This window comes from Oncorhynchus gorbuscha, linkage group LG09, assembly GCF_021184085.1.
Source record: "Oncorhynchus gorbuscha isolate QuinsamMale2020 ecotype Even-year linkage group LG09, OgorEven_v1.0, whole genome shotgun sequence".
Lineage (NCBI taxonomy): Eukaryota > Metazoa > Chordata > Actinopteri > Salmoniformes > Salmonidae > Oncorhynchus > Oncorhynchus gorbuscha.
In genome coordinates this window covers 31175939-31198735 of record NC_060181.1, presented here as the reverse complement: position 1 = coordinate 31198735, position 22797 = coordinate 31175939, and the positions used below count along the sequence as shown (strand labels likewise).

At 45.4% G+C, this 22797-nt stretch overlaps 1 protein-coding gene across 1 annotated transcript in view; it reads right to left on the bottom strand.

Moving 5' to 3' along the window:
- The window catches only part of LOC124044351 (trafficking protein particle complex subunit 9-like), a 393465-nt gene extending 376421 nt beyond the window's left edge, over positions 1 to 17044 (bottom strand). Inside the window, exons 1-11 of the mRNA XM_046364005.1 lie at positions 16969 to 17044; positions 15983 to 16125; positions 15492 to 15590; positions 14766 to 15121; positions 11263 to 11408; positions 10810 to 10947; positions 9826 to 9852; positions 8224 to 8345; positions 6729 to 6854; positions 4129 to 4345; positions 844 to 987 (exon numbers count right to left, since the gene is read on the bottom strand). Coding sequence (XP_046219961.1) covers positions 844 to 987; positions 4129 to 4345; positions 6729 to 6854; positions 8224 to 8345; positions 9826 to 9852; positions 10810 to 10947; positions 11263 to 11408; positions 14766 to 15121; positions 15492 to 15590; positions 15983 to 16111 — 1504 coding nt within the window. The 5' untranslated portion in view covers positions 16112 to 16125; positions 16969 to 17044. The remainder of the gene's footprint in view (positions 1 to 843; positions 988 to 4128; positions 4346 to 6728; positions 6855 to 8223; positions 8346 to 9825; positions 9853 to 10809; positions 10948 to 11262; positions 11409 to 14765; positions 15122 to 15491; positions 15591 to 15982; positions 16126 to 16968) is intronic.
- Between the last annotated feature and the right edge of the window lie 5753 nt (positions 17045 to 22797).

Here is a 22797-nt window from a genome sequence, read left to right as displayed (position 1 = left end):
AGGGCTGGTAGGAGACGCTGAGAAGCAGGTGAGAGGGCTGGTAGGGGACGCTGAGAAGCAGGTGAGAGGGGATGGTAGAGGACGCTGAGAGAAGCTGGTGAGAGAGGGATGGTAGAGGACGCTGAGAAGCAGGTGAGAGAGGGCTGGTAGGGGACGCTGAGAGAAGCAGGTGAGAGAGGGTTGGTAGGGGACGTTGAGAGAAGCAGGTGAGAGAAGGCTGGTAGGGGATGCTGAGAAGCAGGTGAGGGCTGGGAGGGACATTATTGGACTGGTGCATACAAGAGACTAGTTGCTGTTGCTTAAAAAAATGTACTGAACTTATAAACAACTGAGTTTATAAGCATTTTATAACAGGCACCCGCGGGTTCTTTAGATCGTTAGGGCCGGACATGTTGGTAGTATTACAGTATACTACAGTATTCTGAAATGTTGGTATCATAAGTATCATGACGTTTTGGTTCTGTGATATTATTGTGGTACTGGTATACCATGCAACACTAATTCCTAAACTAGAGCTCGTCAGGCTAGTAACTCTTTTTATTCCCTACATGTATACGGTTTTGTCCCATGCATCTGTTGACACTTAAAGGGATGAGAGTTGACATTGATGAAAGAGTACACTCTCAAAGACAATGGAGAATGTGACCGTCTGGGTTTCGGTAGCCGTGTGTGTGTGTGTGTGTGTGTGTGTGTGTGTGTGTGTGTGTGTGTGTGTGTGTGTGTGTGTGTGTGTGTGTGTGTGTGTGTGTGTGTGTGTGTGTGTGTGTGTGTGTGTGTGTGTGTGTGTGTGTGTGTGTGTGTGTGTGTGTGTGTGTGTGTGTGTGTGTGTGTGTGTAGGCTGACCTTGATCTGAGAGCCAGTCCAGCATGGTCTGGAGCAGGAAGGAGTGGTGGCGGACAGACAGGCCGGAGTTTCCCATACGACGTGATACGTACACCAGCTCATGGAGCAGACGCACCTGTACCGCCGCCCAGCCACGGTGGGAACCTGGAGGAGAGGAGAAGATTATTTTACTGTCCCGTGTAAATTCATTTCCAACTAAAACGTGTCTTCTGCATTAACCACCCAGGCCCCTCTGTGAGACACAAACAGAGGTTGGATCAGAGGGCAGCCACACTACCGCACCTCTGCAGCTGGTTTTAGGGATTACATGCCTTGCTCGAGGGCACAACGGCATTTAGGATTTGAGAGTGAGTGGGATCCTCCAAACATTCTCACACCAGAACGGCGTGAGATTGGGAGCTGTGCAGTGTGGCGTTGACTTCAGGTAATTAGTGTTCTGCAGCAGAAAACACATCAGCAGACATCTTAATAACCTGCTAGCTTTACACTGGTGTTCTGGGGAGCATGGATGGGTCTCAGCGTTACGTAACATTACATTCTCCACAACCCCCCACCATTCCCCAGGCTATACTCAAGGCTGTCAGGGCTGGTGCACTGAGGGAGTGGGGAGGGAGAGAAGGGGAAAAAAGGGCAAGAGGAGGAGGAGAGAGAGAGAAGGGGAAAAAAGGGCAAGAGGAGGAGGAGAGAGAGAGAGAGAGAAGGGGAAAAAAAGGGCAAGAGGAGGAGAGAGAGAGAGAGAGAGAGAGAGAGAGAGAGAGAAGGGGAAAAAAAGGGCAAGAGGAGGAGGAGAGAGAGAGAAGGGGAAATAAGGCCAGCCTACTCAGAGGTTAATAAGAATCAATTGTTCCCTGAGCTATACAGTCTGCGGAGCTCATAAAATCTTGACCAAGATGCGTGTCCGTTATCAGTGTTCTCTGTACTGGGGGATTATATTATTATTAAATAAATAACCAAATGTTATTCATTGCTACCGACTTCTGTAATCTACAAAAATGATATTAATGCAAATCTTTTCTAAGCCATTTCCTCCTCCTCAGTGAAGCTGCAGCGCCCACTAAGCAGCCTAAATATAGCAGCATCAACCTGTCTGTAACATCATGTGAAGCTACCACTGCTTATCTGAAGGGCACCAACACAGAGGAGAGGATAGGACACACAGTGGCCCTCTCTCGTTCTTCCTCTCTCGTTCTTCCTCTCGTTCACTGTCACTCTCACACCCCTCTCTTTCTGTATCAAAAGACCATGAACGCTGGAAGCTTTGTATTCACTCCTTAATTGCTAAATAAAGGTGTGCCAAAACCTCTTATTCTTGCTCTCCATCACTCTCCCTCCCTCCCTCTCTCCCTCTCTCCCACCCTCCCGCTCTTTCTCCCTCCCTCCCTCTCCTTCTTCCCATCCCTCCCTCCCTCTTGCATCTCCCTCCCTCTTTTCCCCCCCTCTTTCCTCCATCCCTCTTTTTCTCCTCTCGCTCTCCCTCCCTCCCTTTCTCTCTCCATCCGTCTCTTTCTTTCTCTCCCCCATCCCCTCCTCTTTCTCTCCCCCTCTTTCTCTCCCCCTCCCCCTCCCTCCTCCATCCCACTCTTTCTCCCCCTCCCTCCCTTTCTCCCCCTCCCTCTCTCACCCCCATCTCCCTCTCTCTCCCCCTCCCTCTTTTTCTCCCCCTCTCCTCCCTCTCTTTCTCCACTCCCTCCCTCCCTCCCTCCTTTTCTCTCTCCCCTCCCTCCCTCCCTCCCACCTCCCTTTCCCTCCTTTTCGCTCTCCCCTTCCCTCCTTTTCGCTCTCCCCTTCCCTCCTTTTCGCTCTCCCCTTCCCTCCTTTTCGCTCTCCCCTTCCCTCCTTCTCCTACAGCTAAATGTCTTCTTCTGTGGTATTTGCAAGGCAATATTCAAGGTGTCGTGGAATCCAATTAGCATCACCATGAGAATGACACTCTGCCGCACAATCCTCACCCTGTCACACAAACACACACACGCACCACCCTGTCACACACTGCCTGCATCAAAAGGCACTGTACATTCTGGTAGGAGAATTAACAGTTCCCTGTAAGGTGATGTCTGATACTACTGTCATCCCCTTCTGTCATTTAAACATGAACAGTGCAGCAGGGATTAAAAGCATGGCAGCTAAATGCCTTTCTGTGAGTCTGTGGTCTTTGAAACAGTGTTAACTCCAAACAAAATGAGAGAGAGAAAAAGAGAAAGTCTTCTCAACCTGATAAAGAAGAGAGTACTGAGAGGGCTCCCTAGCCAATTAAAAACCAATTTGCTTGTTCATTTCTCTGCCGGCCAGCCCTGTACCAGGCCGGGTTGGAATACACTATTGAGCCCCATTTCCTCTCTGATATTAGCCTCCTGCACCAGGGGCCTGGCCAGCTCTCTTCTCCTCCCAGCTCAATAAACTCCCCCCTGATACCTCTCCTCAGGCTCAGAGGCCTGGTCGTAGTAGGGAGTCCTGCTGCCTGATGAGGAACATTTATTTATCTTTTTCTGCTTTGTCTTGTAAACAAAGTTAGGGAGGAAGATATCCATAGTCAGACAGACACACACTTCACTCCCAACTACACTACAGCATAATTGTTTGACTACCTCTCACAATTGTTTTCCACAGCAGTGAAGTGGAGGTCAACAACAACGTCTCTCTCTGCCTGACAGAAACTCTTCTCAAGTGGGTGCTTGAAAGAGGATCACAGTAGAGATAGAGGACTGTCAATGTTTTCTCTGTCAGTGTTTCTTTTATGCTCCAGTCCCTCATGGTGGAGTGGGTTGAGCAAGGTGAGGGTCAAGAGCCTGCAGTGCACAGCAGCTTATCCTAAGGACCCTGAGAAAGTGTTTGTTTCGTGTGTGTGTATGTGTATGTGTGTGTGTGTGTGTGTGTGTGTGTGTGTGTGTGTGTGTGTGTGTGTGTGTGTGTGTGTGTGTGTGTGTGTGTGTGTGTGTGTGTGTGTGTGTGTGTGTGTGTGTGTGTGTGTGTGTGTGTGTTGTTTTTGTGTGTGTGTGTGGAGCGGAGGTCTGGGTCAGCGCAGGTCTCAAATCAATTGTATGTCTTTTTGTGCAAAGTGGTGCCCGGAATACGTATTACCCCTGAGAAGAGCTCTTGAAGAGAAGATCCTTTAAATAATGCTCAGAGCAAGGCAATGTTATTCAATCTCTTGCTAAGTACTGACCTTACTGAAACAGATATCTGTGCTTGTGTGTGTGTTTTTATTGATAATATAAAGTTGTAGGGATCACTCAACAGTGTATGGGACAGTTTTGACACAGAGTAAAGGCATATCCAGTTGGGTACCTTTGCTGAAGTCTTTGGGGTCGAGGCAGAGGCTGTATCCAGGCAGGGTCTCCAGCAGCAGCTTGTAGCAGGCCCTCCAGTCAGGCTCTGGGATGGTGGGGGCCACACACTGCATGGCTGCTACCCGCTTGAAGAAGGCTGACTTACGGTGGAAACCAATCAGGTGGTAGAGCTCAGAGAGGATGCTGTAACGCTGGATCTTCTCTTCCTCAGACAGCTGAGAAAACAGAGATCATTGTTTGGTTGGTTGGTTGGTTGTTGGTTAATTGGTTTGTTAAGATGTTAATTGGTTGCTTAATTGCTTGGTTGTTTGGTTAATTGCTTGGTTGTTTGGTTAATTGGTTGGTTGTTTGGTTAATTGCTTGGTTGTTTGGTTAATTGGTTGGTTGTTTGGTTAATTGCTTGGTTGTTTGGTTAATTGCTTGGTTGTTTGGTTAATTGGTTGGTTGATTGGTTGGTTAATTGTTTGGTTGGTTGGTTGGTTGGTTGGTTAATTGGTTGGTTGGTTAATTGTTGGTTGATTGGTTAATTGGTTGGTTAATTGTTTGGTTGGCTGGTTAATTGGTTGGTTGATTGGTTGGTTAATTGGTTGGTTGATTGATTGGTTGGTTAATTAATTGGTTAGTTGGTTGGTTGGTTAATGGGTTGGTTTTTGGTTAACTGGATGGTTGATTGGTTGGTTGGTTGGTTAATTGGTTAATTGGTTGGTGATGGACTGATTTTATAACATTGAAAAACTATTTAAACCACACACATGGAAACACTGCATTTAAATCGAGACCACCCGTACCTAAAATGTCAGACTTACAATCAGTCATGCGTGCATACATTTTATGTACGGGTTGTCCCAGATTTGTTTTATGAGTCAAATTGAACTTTTACAGAGATTAATTTGGAAATAAGCTGCATAACTTGTTTTACTGTCAAGTATTTATAATAATAATAATATTTTATTCCATTTAGCAGAGTTGTTTTGTGGGGGGTTTTTCCCCCTTTTTTCTGCCCAATTTCAATCTTGTCTCATCGCTGCAACTCCCCAACGGGCTCAGAGGCGAAGGTCGGGTGATGCGTCCCACAAAACATGACCCACCAAACTGCGCTTCTTAACGAAATCCAGTGTGTCAGAGGAAACACAGTTTAACTGACAACAGAGGTCAGCCTGCAGGCGCCTGGCCTGCCACAAGGAGTCGCTAGAGCACAATGAGCCAAGTCAAATCCCCCCCCCCCCGGCCAAACCCTCCCCTAACCGGCACGATCCTGGGGCAAATGTGCGCCACCCTATTGGTTGGTGATACAGCCTGGGATTGAGCCCAGGTGCCTTAGGCCGCTGTGCCACTCAGGAGGCCCGAGCAGAAGCATCTGCTAATAAATGTCATATATTATTATAAATCCTTGACGATAACACAAAGTTATACAACTTATTTCCAAACAAATCTCTGGAAAAGCTCAATTTGATTTATGAAACAAATCTGTGGAAAGGTTATGAGAATGATCAGTCACTGCACAATGAAAAGGAGGTGGTGGCACACTGGCAGAATCGTCCAAGACACAACTAAGATTTCCCTCCAAGAGAGACAGGCCTACAGAGCAGAGCACACTGTGTGACTGCCTGAATAGAGTCCCTCGCAGGAAGGTCTTAGGCACCTGTCAGAGGAGCTTTCCTTTGTGTCAAGTTATGGGACCTGTGTGTTGGCAGGTGATCCTCAGACAGGCAAGCAGCAGTGACAGGTGCCTGAGTACAGGACCTGGGGGTTGACAGCCTCTATGGGACCTGGGAGTTGACAGCCTCTATGGGACCTGGGGGTTGACAGCCTCTATGGGACCTGGGGGTTGACAGCCTCTATGGGACCTGGGGGTTGACAGCCTCTATGGGACCTGGGGGTTGACAGCCTCTATGGGACCTGGGGGTTGACAGCCTCTATGGGACCTGGGGGTTGACAGCCTCTATGGGACCTGGGGGTTGACAGCCTCTATGGGACCTGGGGGTTGACAGCCTCTATGGGACCTGGGGGTTGACAGCCTCTATGGGACCTGGGGGTTGACAGACTCTATGGGACCTGGGGGTTGACAGACTCTATGGGACCTGGGGGTTGACAGACTCTATGGGACCTGGGGGTTGACAGCCTCTATGGGACCTGGGGGTTGACAGCCTCTATGGGACCTGGGTGTTTGCAGGCAAGTCCTTTTGGTTTCCCATAGGGCAAGGAGTTTTTCCTGACTATATGATCTAGGTGAAACTCTGGACCCTGGTTAGACGACAACTGGGGCCCAGAGTTTTTCCTGAATATGAGATGTAAACATGGGACTTGACTAGGTAAAACTCTGGTCCCTTACAGTGTGTTTGCGACCAGTATTTTATTTATATTACCTTTATTTAACTAGGCAAATCAGTTAAGAACAAATTCTTATTTTCAATGATGGCCTAGGAACAGTGGGTTCAGGGGCAGAACGAAAGATTTTTACCTTGTCGGCCCGGGGGTTTGAACTTGCAACCTTCCGGTTACTAGTCCAACGCTCTAACCACTAGGCTACCCTGCCACCCCAGGTATGATGGTTCTCCCCCCCAGAGAGGTACATTTACATGTCAGGTGAGGTCTTACCTGTCCCAGGTTGATGTAGACAGCATTCTGGAGGAACTCTGAGGCCTCCATGGCCCTCTTCTGAATGGCTAGCACCCTGACTGCCTTCACACACGCCTCCAGCTCTATCACACCTGCATTCTTATACTGGGGGAGGGATGAAGGAGAGGAAGAGGGGGAGGGATGAAAGAGAGGAAGAGGGGGAGGGATGAAGGAGAGGAAGAGGAGGAGGGATGAAGGAGAGGAAGAGGAGGGATGAAGGAGAGGAAGATGATAAGAACAGACACAGCCCAGGATCAGCATAAGGAAAACCTAACTAACCAATGAGGACTTCTCTGATTTCTCCCACCCTGCATAATATTCTGAACAGATGTATTGCGTCATCGGTCTCTTTCAACTACAGACATCTGTAACAGAGGCGTGAGATTACTGATCACAGTCCACGGGGTGATACGGAACCTCTGTCGTTTATTGTTACTTTACGCCACATGACTTTTCCTGGGGAGTTCCGGGTTCCCACCTAGTAGTTATATTGAAGTAGAAACTGGACTCGATGTACAATAGTGCTGCTTAGACTCCATACACTTCTCTCTCACACAACCAGCCAGCCACCACTATCCCCATTGTCTCCTTATTAAAATTCAATTAATATCTGAATGGTCCCGTCGTGTCGAGATATAATGTAATTTACTTTGGAGTGAACTAGTTACAGGTAAAAGGGCCAAGCGAGGTCAGAGCAGAAATCCAATTATAATAGTGGCAATAACACACTGCAGAGTTTCAGAAGGTCTACTGGGATGTTATGGACGTGACACATCAGTGTTTTATCCCAATCTGTTAGGTTTGTTTGTTATACTTACTGTGTTATAACTGTAAGTATAGTTACTAATAGACGAACAAGGCAATTAACTCATGTCTAGTCTTGATGGCAATGATGCTCTACATTTTTGGGGGGGAATTTCAATTGTTGAGGTAATATGGCATTTGAGATGGCCCCACACTTCCATTTGGCTAATTGTAACAGACAGTGACATCAAGCTAGCTAAGCATTCCAATGTTGACTTCAGTGCACTCAGACATATTCTCCTGTAGTCAGCATGTAGTAGTTTGTTTACAGTGTGCACACAGCCACCCTCTGCTGCAGCAGACTGCCCAACCATCACTGATACCTAGTGAGCTACTGTCCCCTGATGGATATGTTGAGAACTGCAAACTGGATAGTGGATAATGAAATACTGTCTGCAAACAGCATCGGTCTGCAAGGCGCAAACACTGAACCTTCTTGTTGAAACGTTGCATGTATTGAAGTCTGCAGGAGCATTTAACAGTGTTTGTGTCTGTTTATTTCCTAGGATTTATATTTTTTGTACCCTGCAGATGAAAAATAGCTAGATGTAAGTACAGGGCTTTTGAAATATTATTGTCCATTGCCTTGTCATAGTAGGAGATGGAACAAAGAAGATAGGAGCATTCAATAGTGTGCGTGGGACAATCTATTTCTCATCTTTTCCAATACCTTGTCATAGTAGGAGATGGCCTCCTTGTATTTCTCTATGATGTCTTCGGGACCCAGGCAGTTCTTGGCCCGGCCGATTTCCCTGCTGGTGTCTGCACTGATCCCATTGGCTGTGAGTGCATCTGAGGGAAGAGAGAGAGCGAAAGAGAGGAGAAGGGGAAAATGACATTAATGACTGGGAATATTGTCAATGTTATCAGACCCATCCACCACTTGGCTCTTCACATCCATGCATATGGCCACGGTCACAACAATCAACAATGACATACTCAGAAACTGAGTACAGCTTACCTGAGCACACACATTTAACGCGGCGTCGACAGGCATTTCAAACACCGAGGTATCAAGACAGCGCTCAATAACTGCCACGCGCGGCATTCACTTTTATATGGGAATACAAAACAATCCATCTAGAAATAAAAGGCCTTCGCGGGTCACTGCGCACTGTTACGCGATCAACATGTCATCATGTGCTCAGTAGTTTGGAGCGTTTCAATTGAAATAGGAGTAGTATCTGTCATACACCTATGTGATTTGAATACAAATTTTGTATTGAGAAAACTTTGCCTAGAAACGGCGCTAGCTGGGTCCATAGCAACGGTGTCGCGGCGATGTCACTATGACACAGCGTTACATGTGAATCATAAGACTACTCTGGGATCACACACACGCATACTAGAAATGTATACACTCACCGTACTGTAACTTGGTTTGAATAAAAACATTGCTAAGTGGTCCTCTTTAGCTCAGTTAGTAAAGAATGGTGCTTATAGCGCCAGGATAATGGGTTCGATTCCCGGGACCACCCATCCGTAAACATTTTGGGCACACGACTGTTAGTCGCATTGGATAAAAGCATCTGCTAAATGGAATATATTAGCTTTTTTTTAAGGTGTTTGAAAAATGTGCAACATGTTACATCTAGATCCAGAACTAGACACTTTATACAGACACCTTGGATTGAATGGTTTAGTAAAACCAACCCCAGTCTCTAAAAATATATACGAGCTACATTTCTGCAGCATATCCTACTGATAGGTTGGCCAAAATGCCTCACACTGAACAGTTCTACATTGTAACTTGAGGCTACAGGAAGAACAGACAAATAGCTTGGACGCCCCAATCAGCAGTACTACAATACCAACATCGCCACCCTCTGGTGGATGTCTGAATTAGTTTCAAATCTAAATCGGAGGTTATAGTGCTGAATATAATGTTGTTGATTATGATTTTAAATGGTTACTCGTCATTGATTAGAAGAGGTCAATGACGTAATGAAGCACGAACACCCAACAACATTAACGCTGACAAGAACAACAGGAATACAACCCCTGCCTTGAGGGGGGGGATATCAGTGGTGGAAACAATAAAACGTTGGAATCAAATGTAGTGCAATGGGTTGATAGCCTGGTCCCAGATCTGTTTGTGTTGTCTGGCCTTAGTTGGTAAGGCAGCACAAACAGATCCGGGACCAAGGTTGTCGTCACAAAAAGCATTAAAGCAACCAGAGGGAAAAGAGCCACAGCAGGCAAACACAGGTAGGTGAGATGTCTAGCTAGGAGTAACGCTATGCAGGGCGGCCCTGTTAGTGTCATACCATACCTGGGTCTATGAGTACCTCCTGCGCCCCTACGGTAACACACAGAGACAGACACACAGAGAGAGAACGCAGGTTCACACAGTGCAGTAAGTTGCTGAAAGCAAAGTTAGTCCCCAAACGTGACGCTTCTTAGACGGTTCCGTGTGACTTTCCCCATCGGTCCCCGCCGTATAGTGTTCCATTTCTAATTACTTCAGGAATAAACTGAAGCAAAATATGTGCGGTTATTTAGGGGTTAAAGTAGTTGACTTGTTAATAATATGAAGTAAAGACATGGGTGAATGGAAATATGACATGACATACTGTTCAGAACAAATGGGTTAGGTTGTGGGGGCCACCGGATATCTCAGGTAATGTTGTCCAGGGCACAGAACAACAGAAGCAGCTGGGCTGAGAAGTGAAAAGTGTAGCAAAGCTTGTGTTGTCATAGTACTAGCCATACTAGCTGCAATTGCTTGGACCACACGTCAGACAGCCAGGGAGATCGCTTCCTTCCAACCATCCTATAATCACAGCTCATTCAGAAACCTCCAGACATCTTCCACTGTCCCACAACACAAGTTCTTTAATGAGATATTACACTAAAGACACCTCCCTCCCCATAAACACCACAACCTCCACATAGTAAAATACAATCCACATTACAACCGTACCTCCAACCCCTCCTCTCCAGACGTACAGACAGCTCCCCTGGGGGCCCCATACCACCACACTTTTAATTTGATCAAATTCAACCCTGAGACGTGCAGAGACCCTCCCTTTCAATAATAACACCGGGTCTGTCTGTCCCCCCCGACCCGGTTCTTCCTTCTTACCCATATGGCCAACTTGGCTTGGCCAAACAAGAAGTGAAAAAAATATTTTACAAATAAAAAATCCCTTTCACTGCTTGAATACCCCGGGCCCATCACAAATATCTCTACCAAGAAGACCACCCCCAACCTCACAAACAGAGAGAGCAAGCAAGAGAGAGGAGTGCTATTTACCTGGCCGGTGTCTCTTCCCTGCGTCGGCTGCTTGGCCCTGGCCATGTGCCAGGCTGGGTTCGCGTCCAGAAGCCTTCCCTGCTGTTTCTCCAGGGTAGTGGAAGATAACAGAGGCTGAACACAAGCCCTCTAACGCAGCTGGAGAACCAGGACACAAGGGAGATGTGTCAATGAAACAGAATACCCTCCATTAGAAGTTGACTAAAGGGTATTCTGTATGTACAGTATGGCAAGGGTGATGATCCATCCTCCTTGCAGAGCTACTGGGCTTGGCAGGATTTTGCTACTACCCTATTGTAGCACCCCTGATTGCCTTCAAGGTCGTGGTAAGCCGCTGATTAGTAAAATAAGGTGTGTTATAGTAGGGTCGGCGCAAAAACCTGCAGGGTATCCACCCCTGCTTTATTGGATTTGAGAGTAGAGCAGGAGCCATGTCTTCCTCCCCAGTCTTACCCCCGAGCCACAGGAAGTCATTGACGGAGCAGAGCAGCTCCACTGCCATGTGATAGTGAACCAGGGCATCCTGCAACATGCCTGCCTGCAAACACAGGTCCCCAACGTGCTTCCTCATACGGCCCTGGCAACGCTTCTTATAGTGCCTAAGGAGGAGGAGGGAAAGAAACATCAGTCAGATGTCGTAGAGGTATCCATTTACAACTTTGTACACGTTACAGCAAACAAGTATCCAAGTAGGGTTTACTTCTTACATCATGTTCGCAAAAAAACAGATTTTGTCTCTCTATTCGGATGAAGACAAACTATGCCTGTGTTATCATTTGTTAGCCTAGTTTGTGAAATAAAATGATGAGCAATACATTATGTATGGTCTGCTTAGAAGAACATGGATACCACATTCAAAGCCATGCTTTCATAGCAGGTGCAATAATAAGCCTAGTTGAAGGTGATGCATCCCTCCATGAATCTCGGATATACGAGATCCATGGTAAAGTGTACTAGCAGCAGAATATAGTAGTAGATATGAGATCCATGGTAAAGTGTACTAGCAGCAGAATATAGTAGTAGATATGAGATCCATGGTAAAGTGTACTAGCAGCAGAATATAGTAGTAGATATGAGATCCATGGTAAAGTGTACTAGCAGCAGAACATAGTAGTAGATATGAGATCCATGGTAAAGTGTACTAGCAGCAGAATATAGTAGTAGATATGAGATACATGGTAAAGTGTACTAGCAGCAGAATATAGTAGTAGATATGAGATACATGGTAAAGTGTACTAGCAGCAGAATATAGTAGTAGATATGAGATCCATGGTAAAGTGTAATTGCAGGAGAATATAGTAGTAGATATGAGATCCATGGTAAAGTGTACTAGCAGCAGAATATAGTAGTAGATATGAGATCCATGGTAAAGTGTAGTTGCAGCAGAATATAGTAGTAGATATGAGATCCATGGTAAAGTGTACTAGCAGCAGAACATAGTAGTAGATATGAGATCCATGGTAAAGTGTACTAGCAGCAGAATATAGTAGTAGATATGAGATACATGGTAAAGTGTACTAGCAGCAGAATATAGTAGTAGATATGAGATACATGGTAAAGTGTACTAGCAGCAGAATATAGTAGTAGATATGAGATCCATGGTAAAGTGTACTAGAAGCAGAACATAGTAGTAGATATGAGATCCATGCAGTAAAGTGATACTAGCAGCAGAATATAGTAGTAGATATGAGATCCATGGTAAAGTGTACTAGCAGCAGAATATAGTAGTAGATATGAGATACATGGTAAAGTGTACTAGCAGCAGAATATAGTAGTAGATATGAGATACATGGTAAAGTGTACTAGCAGCAGAATATAGTAGTAGATATGAGATCCATGGTAAAGTGTACTAGCAGCAGAACATAGTAGTAGATATGAGATCCATGGTAAAGTGTACTAGCAGCAGAACATAGTAGTAGATATGAGATCCATGGTAAAGTGTACTAGCAGCAGAACATAGTAGTAGATATGAGATCCATGGTAAAAATGTACTAGCAGCAGAACATAGTAGTAGATATGAGATCCATGTTATAGAATGTGTGATGCTTCAGAAGAATTAGAGCATAGACCTTATTCACTCAGTCAAGCTCGGGTCAGGTGACAACCTCCCAATCATCACGTTCCTGAAAGCCTGGACAAACCTTTACAAGCACATAATAGAATAGATAGGCTATCCACACTGTTTATGTGAACCAACCTTCACAAGCCTCAGTCGTTGACCGTGTTCTGTACTCTGCATGTCCAAACTATCAGCTCCTTCAGAACTCTTGTTGTTATGATTTTATTTCATACAAAGTTGAGAGGAGTGATGAGTTTGGATCTAAGCAATGAACCCATGCACAAGAGCACTGGGGTAGGGGACGGGGCCAGGGCGGAGTGTCTCGTTTAGGGGTGGGCTTAAACTGGAACTAGGATGGGCTTAACTAAAGCGATGTGTCTGACAGCATCTCACCTTTTCACACGCAACAAACTCACAGGACAGTATGAAAGAAACAAATAAGACAAATAAAGTAACCAAGATAAACAAAGAAAAAAGGAAAGAAGCAAAAATAAAAACGGATTTTTGAACGAGGAAATAAACACGCAACGTTGACTGTTGTCCTTAGCAACACTAATGTAATGACAAGGCTATCAAGACGATGGACATCACAGAGAAACACTAGGGTCAGACTTTTTCCAGAATTTTGTAACAACCAGCCAAGTAAAAACCATCTAACAACCTTTAGGCTAGACTTAATTATAATATAATAACACACATAAATGAGCCTTAGGTCATTAATATGGTCAAATCCGGAAACTATCATTTTGAAAATAAAACATTTATTCTTTCAGTGAAATACGGAACCGTTCCGTATTTTATCTAACGGGAGGCATCCCTAAGTCTAAATATTGCTGTTACATTGCACAACCTTCAATGTTATGTCATTATTACGTAAAATTCTGGCTAATTAGTTCACAACGAAACTGTTGCATATACCCTGACTCTGCGTGCAATGAACGCAAGAGAAGTCACAAAATTTCCTTAGTTTAATATTGCCTGTTAACATTAATTTCTTTTAACTAAATATGCAGGTTTAAAAATATATACTTCTGTGTGTTGATTTTAAGAAAGGCATTGAAATGTATGGTTAGGTACATTCGTGGAACGATTGTGCTTTTTCGCAAATGTGCTTTTGTTAAATCACCCCCGTTTGCCGAAGTTGGCTGTCTTTGTTAGGAAGAAATGGTCTTCACACAGTTCACAACGAGCCAGGCGGCCCAAACTGCTGCACATACCCTGACTCTGTTGCACAGAACGCAAGAGAAGTGACAATTTCCCTAGTTAAAATAAATTCATGTTAGCAGGCAATATTAACTAAATATGCAGGTTTAAAAATATATACTTGTGTATTGATTTTAAGAAAGGTGTTGATGTTATGGTTAGGTACATTGGTGCAACGATAGTGCTTTTTTTGCGATTGCGCTTGTTAAATCACCTGTTTGGCGAAGTAGGCTATGATTCAATGATAAATGAACAGGGACAGCATTGATTATATGCAACGCAGGACAAGCTAGATAAACTAGTAATATCATCAACCATGTGTAGTTAACTAGTGATTATGTTAAGGTTGATTGTTTTTTATAAGATAGGTTTAATGCTAGCACCTTACCTTGGCTCCTTGCTGCACTGGCATAACAGGTAGTCAGCCTGCCACGCAGTCTCCTCGTGGAGTGCAATGTAATCGGCCATGATCGGTGTCCAAAAATGCCAATTAGCGATTGTTACGAAAACTTGAAATCGGCCATACCGATTAATCGGTCGACCTCTAGTACAGGCCCAAAGAAAGTTTTTAATAACCAACTTTGTTAATTCCAAATTCCTTGACCAGCTGAAAAACTATATAAGCACAGCAAAACATGTGGATGATACCAGACCTATAAAACCCAAATAGAGTGCAGAAGAAAAGAAAACTCACCTGCTATCAGTGTCCAGCCCCAAAAAGTCTTTCTTCTCAAAGGGAACACAAAGCAGTGGTATCTTATCCCCAGACTTGTCTGTGGCTCTATCCAGCCTCTTGGACTCCAGCACAATGAAGATGGACTCCACAAAGTCCTCCACCCTCTTCTCCACATCGGGACAGTCATCATAGCTAGGGTAGAAAGCCACATCCGTCCTCTGCTGCTCTGCTATCTCCCCCTGCAACCCGAACACCAGGAGCCGTGAGTCGTACAGCGTGGCTCCGAACACATCCTTCTGGCAATGGAAACGGTCCGACGTTTGGGGCCACTCTTTAGCCGAACCACAGGTCGTCACAGAGATGAGGCCCACCACCTAGATAGATAGAGATGAATAGAGATAGATAGACAGATAATACTATTATTCCTGAGGGGAAATGTCATGCACAGGACAAAAGGACACATACCGCACAGCAGTGCTTCTCTAACCTCTGCTTGGGAACTCCCAGACGTTTCACAGTGTGGTTGTAGCCCTAAACTAGCACACCCGGTTAATAGACAAGTTGAATCAGGTATGCTAACTCTGGAATACTTCAAATAGATGAAACGGCTGTGGGCCCAAGGAGAGGTTTGCGAAAGGCTGCTGTAAACGACACAAAAAACAAAGTGCATTTCTGAAACCCAAATAAACATTACGAAAAGCAACAAACAGGAAAAGGAAAAATAAAAGCCACAAAGCAACAAGCCTTGCGGTGTGTCTGGAAGTCTCCCCACTCGTTGTTCTCAGGGAGGTAGTGGTGACGGTAACGGATATAGAGGTTCCTCTGGGAGTCCCGGATGGACACCTTTTTTTCCCAACACCATGAAAAGGCAAAACAGAACAAAATAGGGATCATTTGACAATCAGGATCCAATGGTTAAAAAATTACATTAAAAAACAAATAACTACAAAGTGGACAGGGGTTACATATTTCAATAAATAATAAGACATAGGCCGAGACTATGTCACAAATGCCACCCTATTCCCTATATCAATCAAATGTATTCATAAAGCCCTTTTTACATCAGCAGATGTCACTAAGTGCTTATACAGAAAGCCAGCCTAAAACCCCAAACAGTAAGTGATGTAGAAGCAGCATGTAGAAGCACTTAGTGCACTACTTTTGACCCGTGTGGGCCCTGCAATAGGGTGCCATTTGGGACGCCCTCATAGCTAGCACACATAGTGAATGCTTACCTGGGCCACAGAGGCAATGCGTTTGTAGATCCTGAAGAACTCGTCCTCAGGGACGATGCCCACTGGTTGGACCACCACCAAGACCGTCTGATGGTCCTCAGCACACTGCATGTAATCTGGGATACTCATCTCCTTCTCATGGGCTATGAGGAGCAGGGGGAAAGGAAGAAGGAGAGAACCAAAGGAAGGGGGTAATGTAGAGACCTTAACCCAACACCTAGCAACCTCATCAAGTTGTTCGGACCTCTTGGCGTTGGAGTTTACGCTGTTGGCTTGACAGTCACTGGACCGGGGTTCAAGTCCCGGTCGGGCTACAATATGATTTTATGAATGCCTCAACATCTAACTACATTTCATTCACACAGTCAATGTTTGAAATCATTGCCAGTTGATTCCAAAGCATTCTGACAATAATCAGGTGTGTTACTGCTTGGTTGGAGCAAAAGCCTGCACCCACACAATTTCTCAACTCTCAGTATGGTGACCAAACATGTCATCATGTGAGTTACTTTAGGTATTATTTACCAGTATTGACAAGACAGCCGTTGGAATGAATTGCAAACTACATACATCGCGAGCGTGACGTGTTACCCATTCACAACAACACCACCACCACCCACCATGCGCGAGTGTCAAGCTGGAGTATAAAGGATCTACCTCGCTAGCAACAAAGACAGAACACTGTGCTATCAGCTATAACCAACCTAGCTCCTGTAGCTATCATCATGGCTAATATACCTTTGTTACAGTAAAATACATTCAATTTCAAATATATTTAGAAATTGAATTATTTCAGCCATCAATGTTTACAGAATGGCTGCTTACCAAGTTAGTTAGCTTGCGAGCAACACTGACAGTCTCTAGAAAGCTAGCTAACATTAGTATGACGCCTGGTTGCTAAGCTAACTGACTCAGCCACAAACCGCATAATTCTTTACCAAAACGTGCCAAGAATTCACATAATGTATGCGTTTCATTGATGTTACCTTAATATATATTGAACTAGAATTTTATTAACAGAGCTTCCTGAATGAACTCTTCTTCTCTAGCTTCTTCTTATATGGTATATTGGCGATTGCACAATTTAATGTGCATCCTGCCACCTACTGTCCGGGATAGAAACAGGATTCCCCAAAAACTGAACAAACTACCAAAATACTACAAAACCAACAAATAATAATAAACTAAATCTAACAACGTTTCTGTTAAAAAATAAAAACATATCTGATCCCTACACAGGCTCAAGGGGAACCTGGAAAGGTGGGTCTTCCGGAGCCAGTACCACTTGCAAGTCTTCACAAACGTTTCTTCCACAGCCACAATAATGTCACATTTCTTAGACTTTGAGACTTGTGCTGTACAGTTTATAACTGTGGCAATGAATGCCACAAAATCCACCTTTTCAACACACAGGGTATATTTTCACTGGCAGAAAACATTTACTACAGACTGTGGTTCATCCAATACCATATCTTCACTAGCATCACTTGTTTTCTCAATTCCTTTAAATCGCCACCGGATTTCTCTTCAGGTATTCAACCTGAACATCCGTCGTCACCCCCGAGATGAGTCCTTTGACGGATGCTCTACTCTGATATTCAAAACACATAACTTTTGTTGTCCGGATTCTTTTGAGGCCCACTGCAATCTTCCTCATCTTTTCCCCACCAGACCGTTTTCATTATTCTCTTTCAGCTACTATTACAGAATATAAATTTAGTGCATTACTGCACTCCTATGTCCACTACTGGTACTGTGGGCTCCCATGCTCCTAAATATTTTGCTGTGCAAACTGGAATTTTGATTTGCTAGCACCATTGGCAATAGAAAGTTCTCTCACGTCACCCCGCTCCTCCGCTCTCTCCACTGGCTTCCAGTTGAAGCTCGCATCCGCTACAAGACCATGGTGCTTGCCTACGGAGCTGTGAGGGGAACGGCACCTCAGTACCTCCAGGCTCTGATCAGGCCCTACACCCAAATAAGGGCACTGCGTTCATCCACCTCTGGCCTGCTCGCCTCCCTACCACTGAGGAAGTACAGTTCCCGCTCAGCTCAGTCAAAACTGTTCGCTGCTCTGGCTCCCCAATGGTGGAACAAACTCCCTCACGACGCCAGGACAGCGGAGTCAATCACCACCTTCCGGAGACACCTGAAACCCCACCTCTTTAAGGAATACCTAGGATAGGATAAAGTAATCCTTCTCACCCCCCCCCCCCTTAAAATATTTAGATGCACTATTGTAAAGTGGTTGTTCCACTGGATGTCATAAGGTGAATGCACCAATTTGTAAGTCGCTCTGGATAAGAGCGTCTGCTAAATGACTTAAATGTAAATGTAAATGTAGAAAAGCATTCACCCGGGTATATTACATTGAATGGCAAAAAATATATTTGCAAAATTGCTTAATGTATGTTTCGTATACATTGTATCTTCTCACCCATGAAAATGAAATTCAGTAACTCATGGAGCACAATAAAATTATACAAGTGCTTATTTTATGTTAACTGTAAAACCAACTAGTTTCTGCCGTTAGATTTCGTTGCTGTTTTACAGATTGTCTAAAGGGAATGAGCGTTCTATATATGTCCAAACCCGCCTCCTATTGGTCCGATTTTTGCAACTTATATACCAATCACATCACATCACAAGTTTTATGTTGTGATTGGTCATTGTGATTGGTCTCTGAACCCATACATGACCATTTTCAAATATATCAAATCTTTAAGAATTCTTCTTCTGTATAAAACCCAGATGAAGGTTAACAGCTGAAATGTTTGTTTACTATTAAAGTCAAATTAACTGTCCAGTGTTTCTGGATTTCAATGAAATATGAGCTGTAGTTAATTACCATGTAGGGGAATAGTTTTCCTTCCCAAAAAGTCTAATTAAGTATGTTATAAAGCAGATTTTCTGTGTTTGGATGGGAACGCTTGTATCATCTCAGACAGGGGATGAGGAGCGCACAAGACTTCGCTCTAGACTTTCGAACTCCGGCCTCCAGGATGGAATGAGCGGGCCCTGATCGACCACTACAGGTGTGGTCTACCTGAGGACGTTCGTAGGGAGCTAGCCTGCAGGGACACCACCCTTAACCTGGACCAGCTGGTGGACCTATCCATCAGGCTGGATAACCTGTTGGCCTCCTGTGGACATCCGGATCGAGGTCCGTCAGTTCCATCCCCCAGCACCTCAGATCCGACGCCGATGGAGCTAGGAGGTGCTGCTATGAGGGGGACCAGATGGGGGGCCTTTCCCTGCGCCACCTGTGGCCGCAGAGGGCACACTGCTGGACGGTGCTGGGGAGGTTCTCCAGGGAGTCGAGGCAGCAGGCAGGGCACTGGTGGATCATCCCAGGTGAGTAGGCACCTGACTCGCCCAGAGCTTCCTGTTTCGCACGTGTGTATATATAGAATTTCCTGAGTTTTCCCCGCATACCCAGCATAATGCGCTAGTAGATTCCGGTGCAGCTGGGAACTTTATTGATAGTTAATTTGCAATTAGATGAGGGATCCCTATTGTTCCTGTTGATGTGCCCTTCCCTGTACATGCCTTAGATAGTCATCCTTTAGGGTCGGGACTGATCAGGGAGGTCACAGCTCCACTATGTGTGATAACGCAGGGGGATCATAAGGAGAGAATTAGTCTCTTTCTGATTGATTCACCTGCATTTCCTGTGGTGTTGGGGCGTCACTGGTTGGCTGATCATGACCCCACTATTTCGTGGAAACAGGGGGCTCTCAAGGATTGGTCACGTCAGTGCTCAGGGAGATGTGTAGGTGTTTCCATAGGTGTAACTACAGTGGAGAGTCCAAACCAGGTCTCCACCATGCACATCCCCCCTGAATATGCCGATATGGCTCTCGCCTGCTGTAAAAAGAAGGCAACTCAATTGCCACCCCATCGACGGGGGGATTCTGCAATAAATCTCCTGGTAGACGCAGCACTTCCCAGGAGTCACGTGTATCCCCTGTCACAGGAGGAGACGGAGGCTATGGAAACATATGTCTCCGAATCTCTGGGACAGGGATACATTCGGCCTTCCACTTCACCTGCCTCCTCAAGTTTCTTTTTTGTGAAGAAGAAGGATGGAGGTTTACTCCCGTGTATTGACTATCGAGGTATAAATCAGATCACAGTGAAGTACAGTTACCTGCTGCTTCTAATAGCTAGTGTGACAGAGTCATTGCAAGGGACACGCTTCTTCACAAAATTGGATCTCAGGAGCGCTTACAACCTGGTGCGTATCCGGGAGGGGGATGAATGGAAGACGGCATTTAGTACCACCTCTGGGCATATTCATAAATACCCACTGAGAGTCAAAAGTCATCCTGAGTGTATATAGAGCAGACTGGTTGCAGTGTTCTAAGAAATTGCAAGAGATCTTTGCTTGTATCGTGTACATGATAAACAATCAAAGCTCAAAATAAAAATAAATACTTTCGAGGCAGTTCTGAGACGTATAAAGAAATAAGTAAACAAAAATATGTAAACAAACAGAATAGTGTGCATTGTCATGCCGTACGGGTTGATGAATGCTCCATCAGTCTTTCAATCCTTTGTAGACAAGATTTTCAGGGACCTACACGGGCAGGGTGTAGTGGTGTATATAGATGACATTCTAATATACTCCGCTACATGCACCGAGAATGTGTCCCTGGTGCGCAGGGTGCTTGGTCGACTGTTGGAGCATGACCTGTACGTCAAGGCTGAGAAATGTCTGTTCTTCCAACAGTCCGTCTCCGTCCTAGGGTACCACCTGTCCCCGACATGGGTGGAGATGGAGAATGACCGCATTTCAGCCGTGTGTAATTGGCCGACTCCAACCACGGTAAAGGGGGTGCAGTGGTTTTTACTACCTGAGGTTTATCCAGGGTTTTGGTCAGGTAGCGGCTCCCTACCTCTTTGCTAAAGGGGGCACCGGTGCGACAGCAGTCTTTGGCATTTATAGTAGAGGTGGACATGTCCGAAGCTCAGCCCGGCGGAGCGAAACTATGATGTGGGTGATTGGGAGCTTTTGGCTGTTGTCAAGGCTCTGAATCATATCAAATCAAATTTATTTATATAGCCCTTCTTACATCAGCTGATATCTCAAAGTGCTGTACAGAAACCCAGCCTAAAACCACAAACAGCAAGCAATGCAGGTGTAGAAGCACGGTGGCTAGAAAAAACTCTCTAGAAAGGCAAAAACCTAGGAAGAAACCTAGAGAGGAAACAGGCTATGAGGGGTGGCCAGTCCTCTTCTGGCTGTGCCGGGTGGAGATTATAACAAAACATGGCGAAGATGCTCAAATGTTCATAAATGACCAGCATGGTCCAATAATAATAATCACAGTAGTTGTCGAGGGTGCAGCATGTCAACACCTCAGGAGTAAATGTCAGTTGGCTTTTCATAGCCGATCTTTAAGAGTATCTCTACCGCTCCTGCTGTCTCTAGAGAGTTGAAAACAGCAGGTCTGGGACAGGTAGCACGTCCAGTGAACAGGTCAGGGTTCCATAGCCGCAGGCAGAACAGTTGAAACTGGAGCAGCAGCACGGCCAGGTGGACTGGGGACAGCAAGGAGTCATCATGCCAGGTAGTCCTGAGGCATGGTCCTAGGGCACAGGTCCTCCGAGAGAGAAAAAGAAAGAGAGAAATAGAGAGATCATACTTAAATTCACACCGGATAAGACAGGAGAAGTACTCCAGATATAACAGACTGACCCTAGCCCCCCAACACAAACTACTGCAGCATAAATACTGGAGGCTGAGACAGGAGGGGTCAGGAGACACTGTGGCCCCATCCGATGATACCCCCGGACAGGGCTAAATAGGAAGGATATAACCCCACCCACTTTGCCAAAGTACAGCCCCCACACCACTAGAGGGATATATTCAACCACCAACTGAGAGACAAGGCCGAGTATAGCCCACAAAGATCTCCGCCACGGCACAACCCAAGGGAGGGCGTCAACCCAGACAGGAAGATCACATCAGTAACTCAACCCACTCAAGTGATGTACCCCTCCTAGGGATGGCATGAAAGAGCACCAGTAAGCCAGTGACTCAGCCCCTGTAATAGGGTTAGAGGCAGAGAATCCCAGTTGAAAGAGGGGAACCGGCCAGGCAGAGACAGCAAGGGTAGTTCGTTGCTCCAGAGCCTTTCCGTTCACCTTCACACTCCTGGGCCAGACTACACTCATTCATATGTCCACTGAAGAGATGAGTCTTCAGTAAAGACTTAAAGGTTGAGACCGAGTCTGCGTCTCTCACATGGGTAGACAGACTATTCCATAAAAATGGAGCTCTATAGGAGAAAGCCCTGCCTCCAACTGTTTGCTTAGAAATTCTAGGGACAATTAGGAGGCCTGCGTCTTGTGACCGTAGCGTACATGTAGGTATGTACGGCAGGACGAAATCGGAAAGATAGGTAGGAGCAAGCCCATGTAATGCCTTGTAGGTTAGCAATAAAACCTTGAAATCAGCCCTTGCATTAACAAGAAGCCAGTGTAGGGAGGCTAGCACTGGAGTAATATGATCAAATTCTTAGGTTCTAGTCAGGATTCTAACAGCTGTATTTAGCACGAACTGAATTTTATTTAGTGCTTTATCCGGGTAGCCGGAAAGTAGAGCATTGCAGTACTCTAACCTAGAAGTAACAAAAGCATGGATTAAAGTTTTTGAAGGCATGGAGGCATTGGCTTGAGGGGGCTAAACACCCTTTCCTAATTTGAACTGACGACCGCAATCTGGAGTACATCCGGGCGGCAAGGAGACTGAACCCTCGTCAGGCAAGGTGGGCTATGTTTTTCACCCTTTCCTACAGACCAGGTTCCCA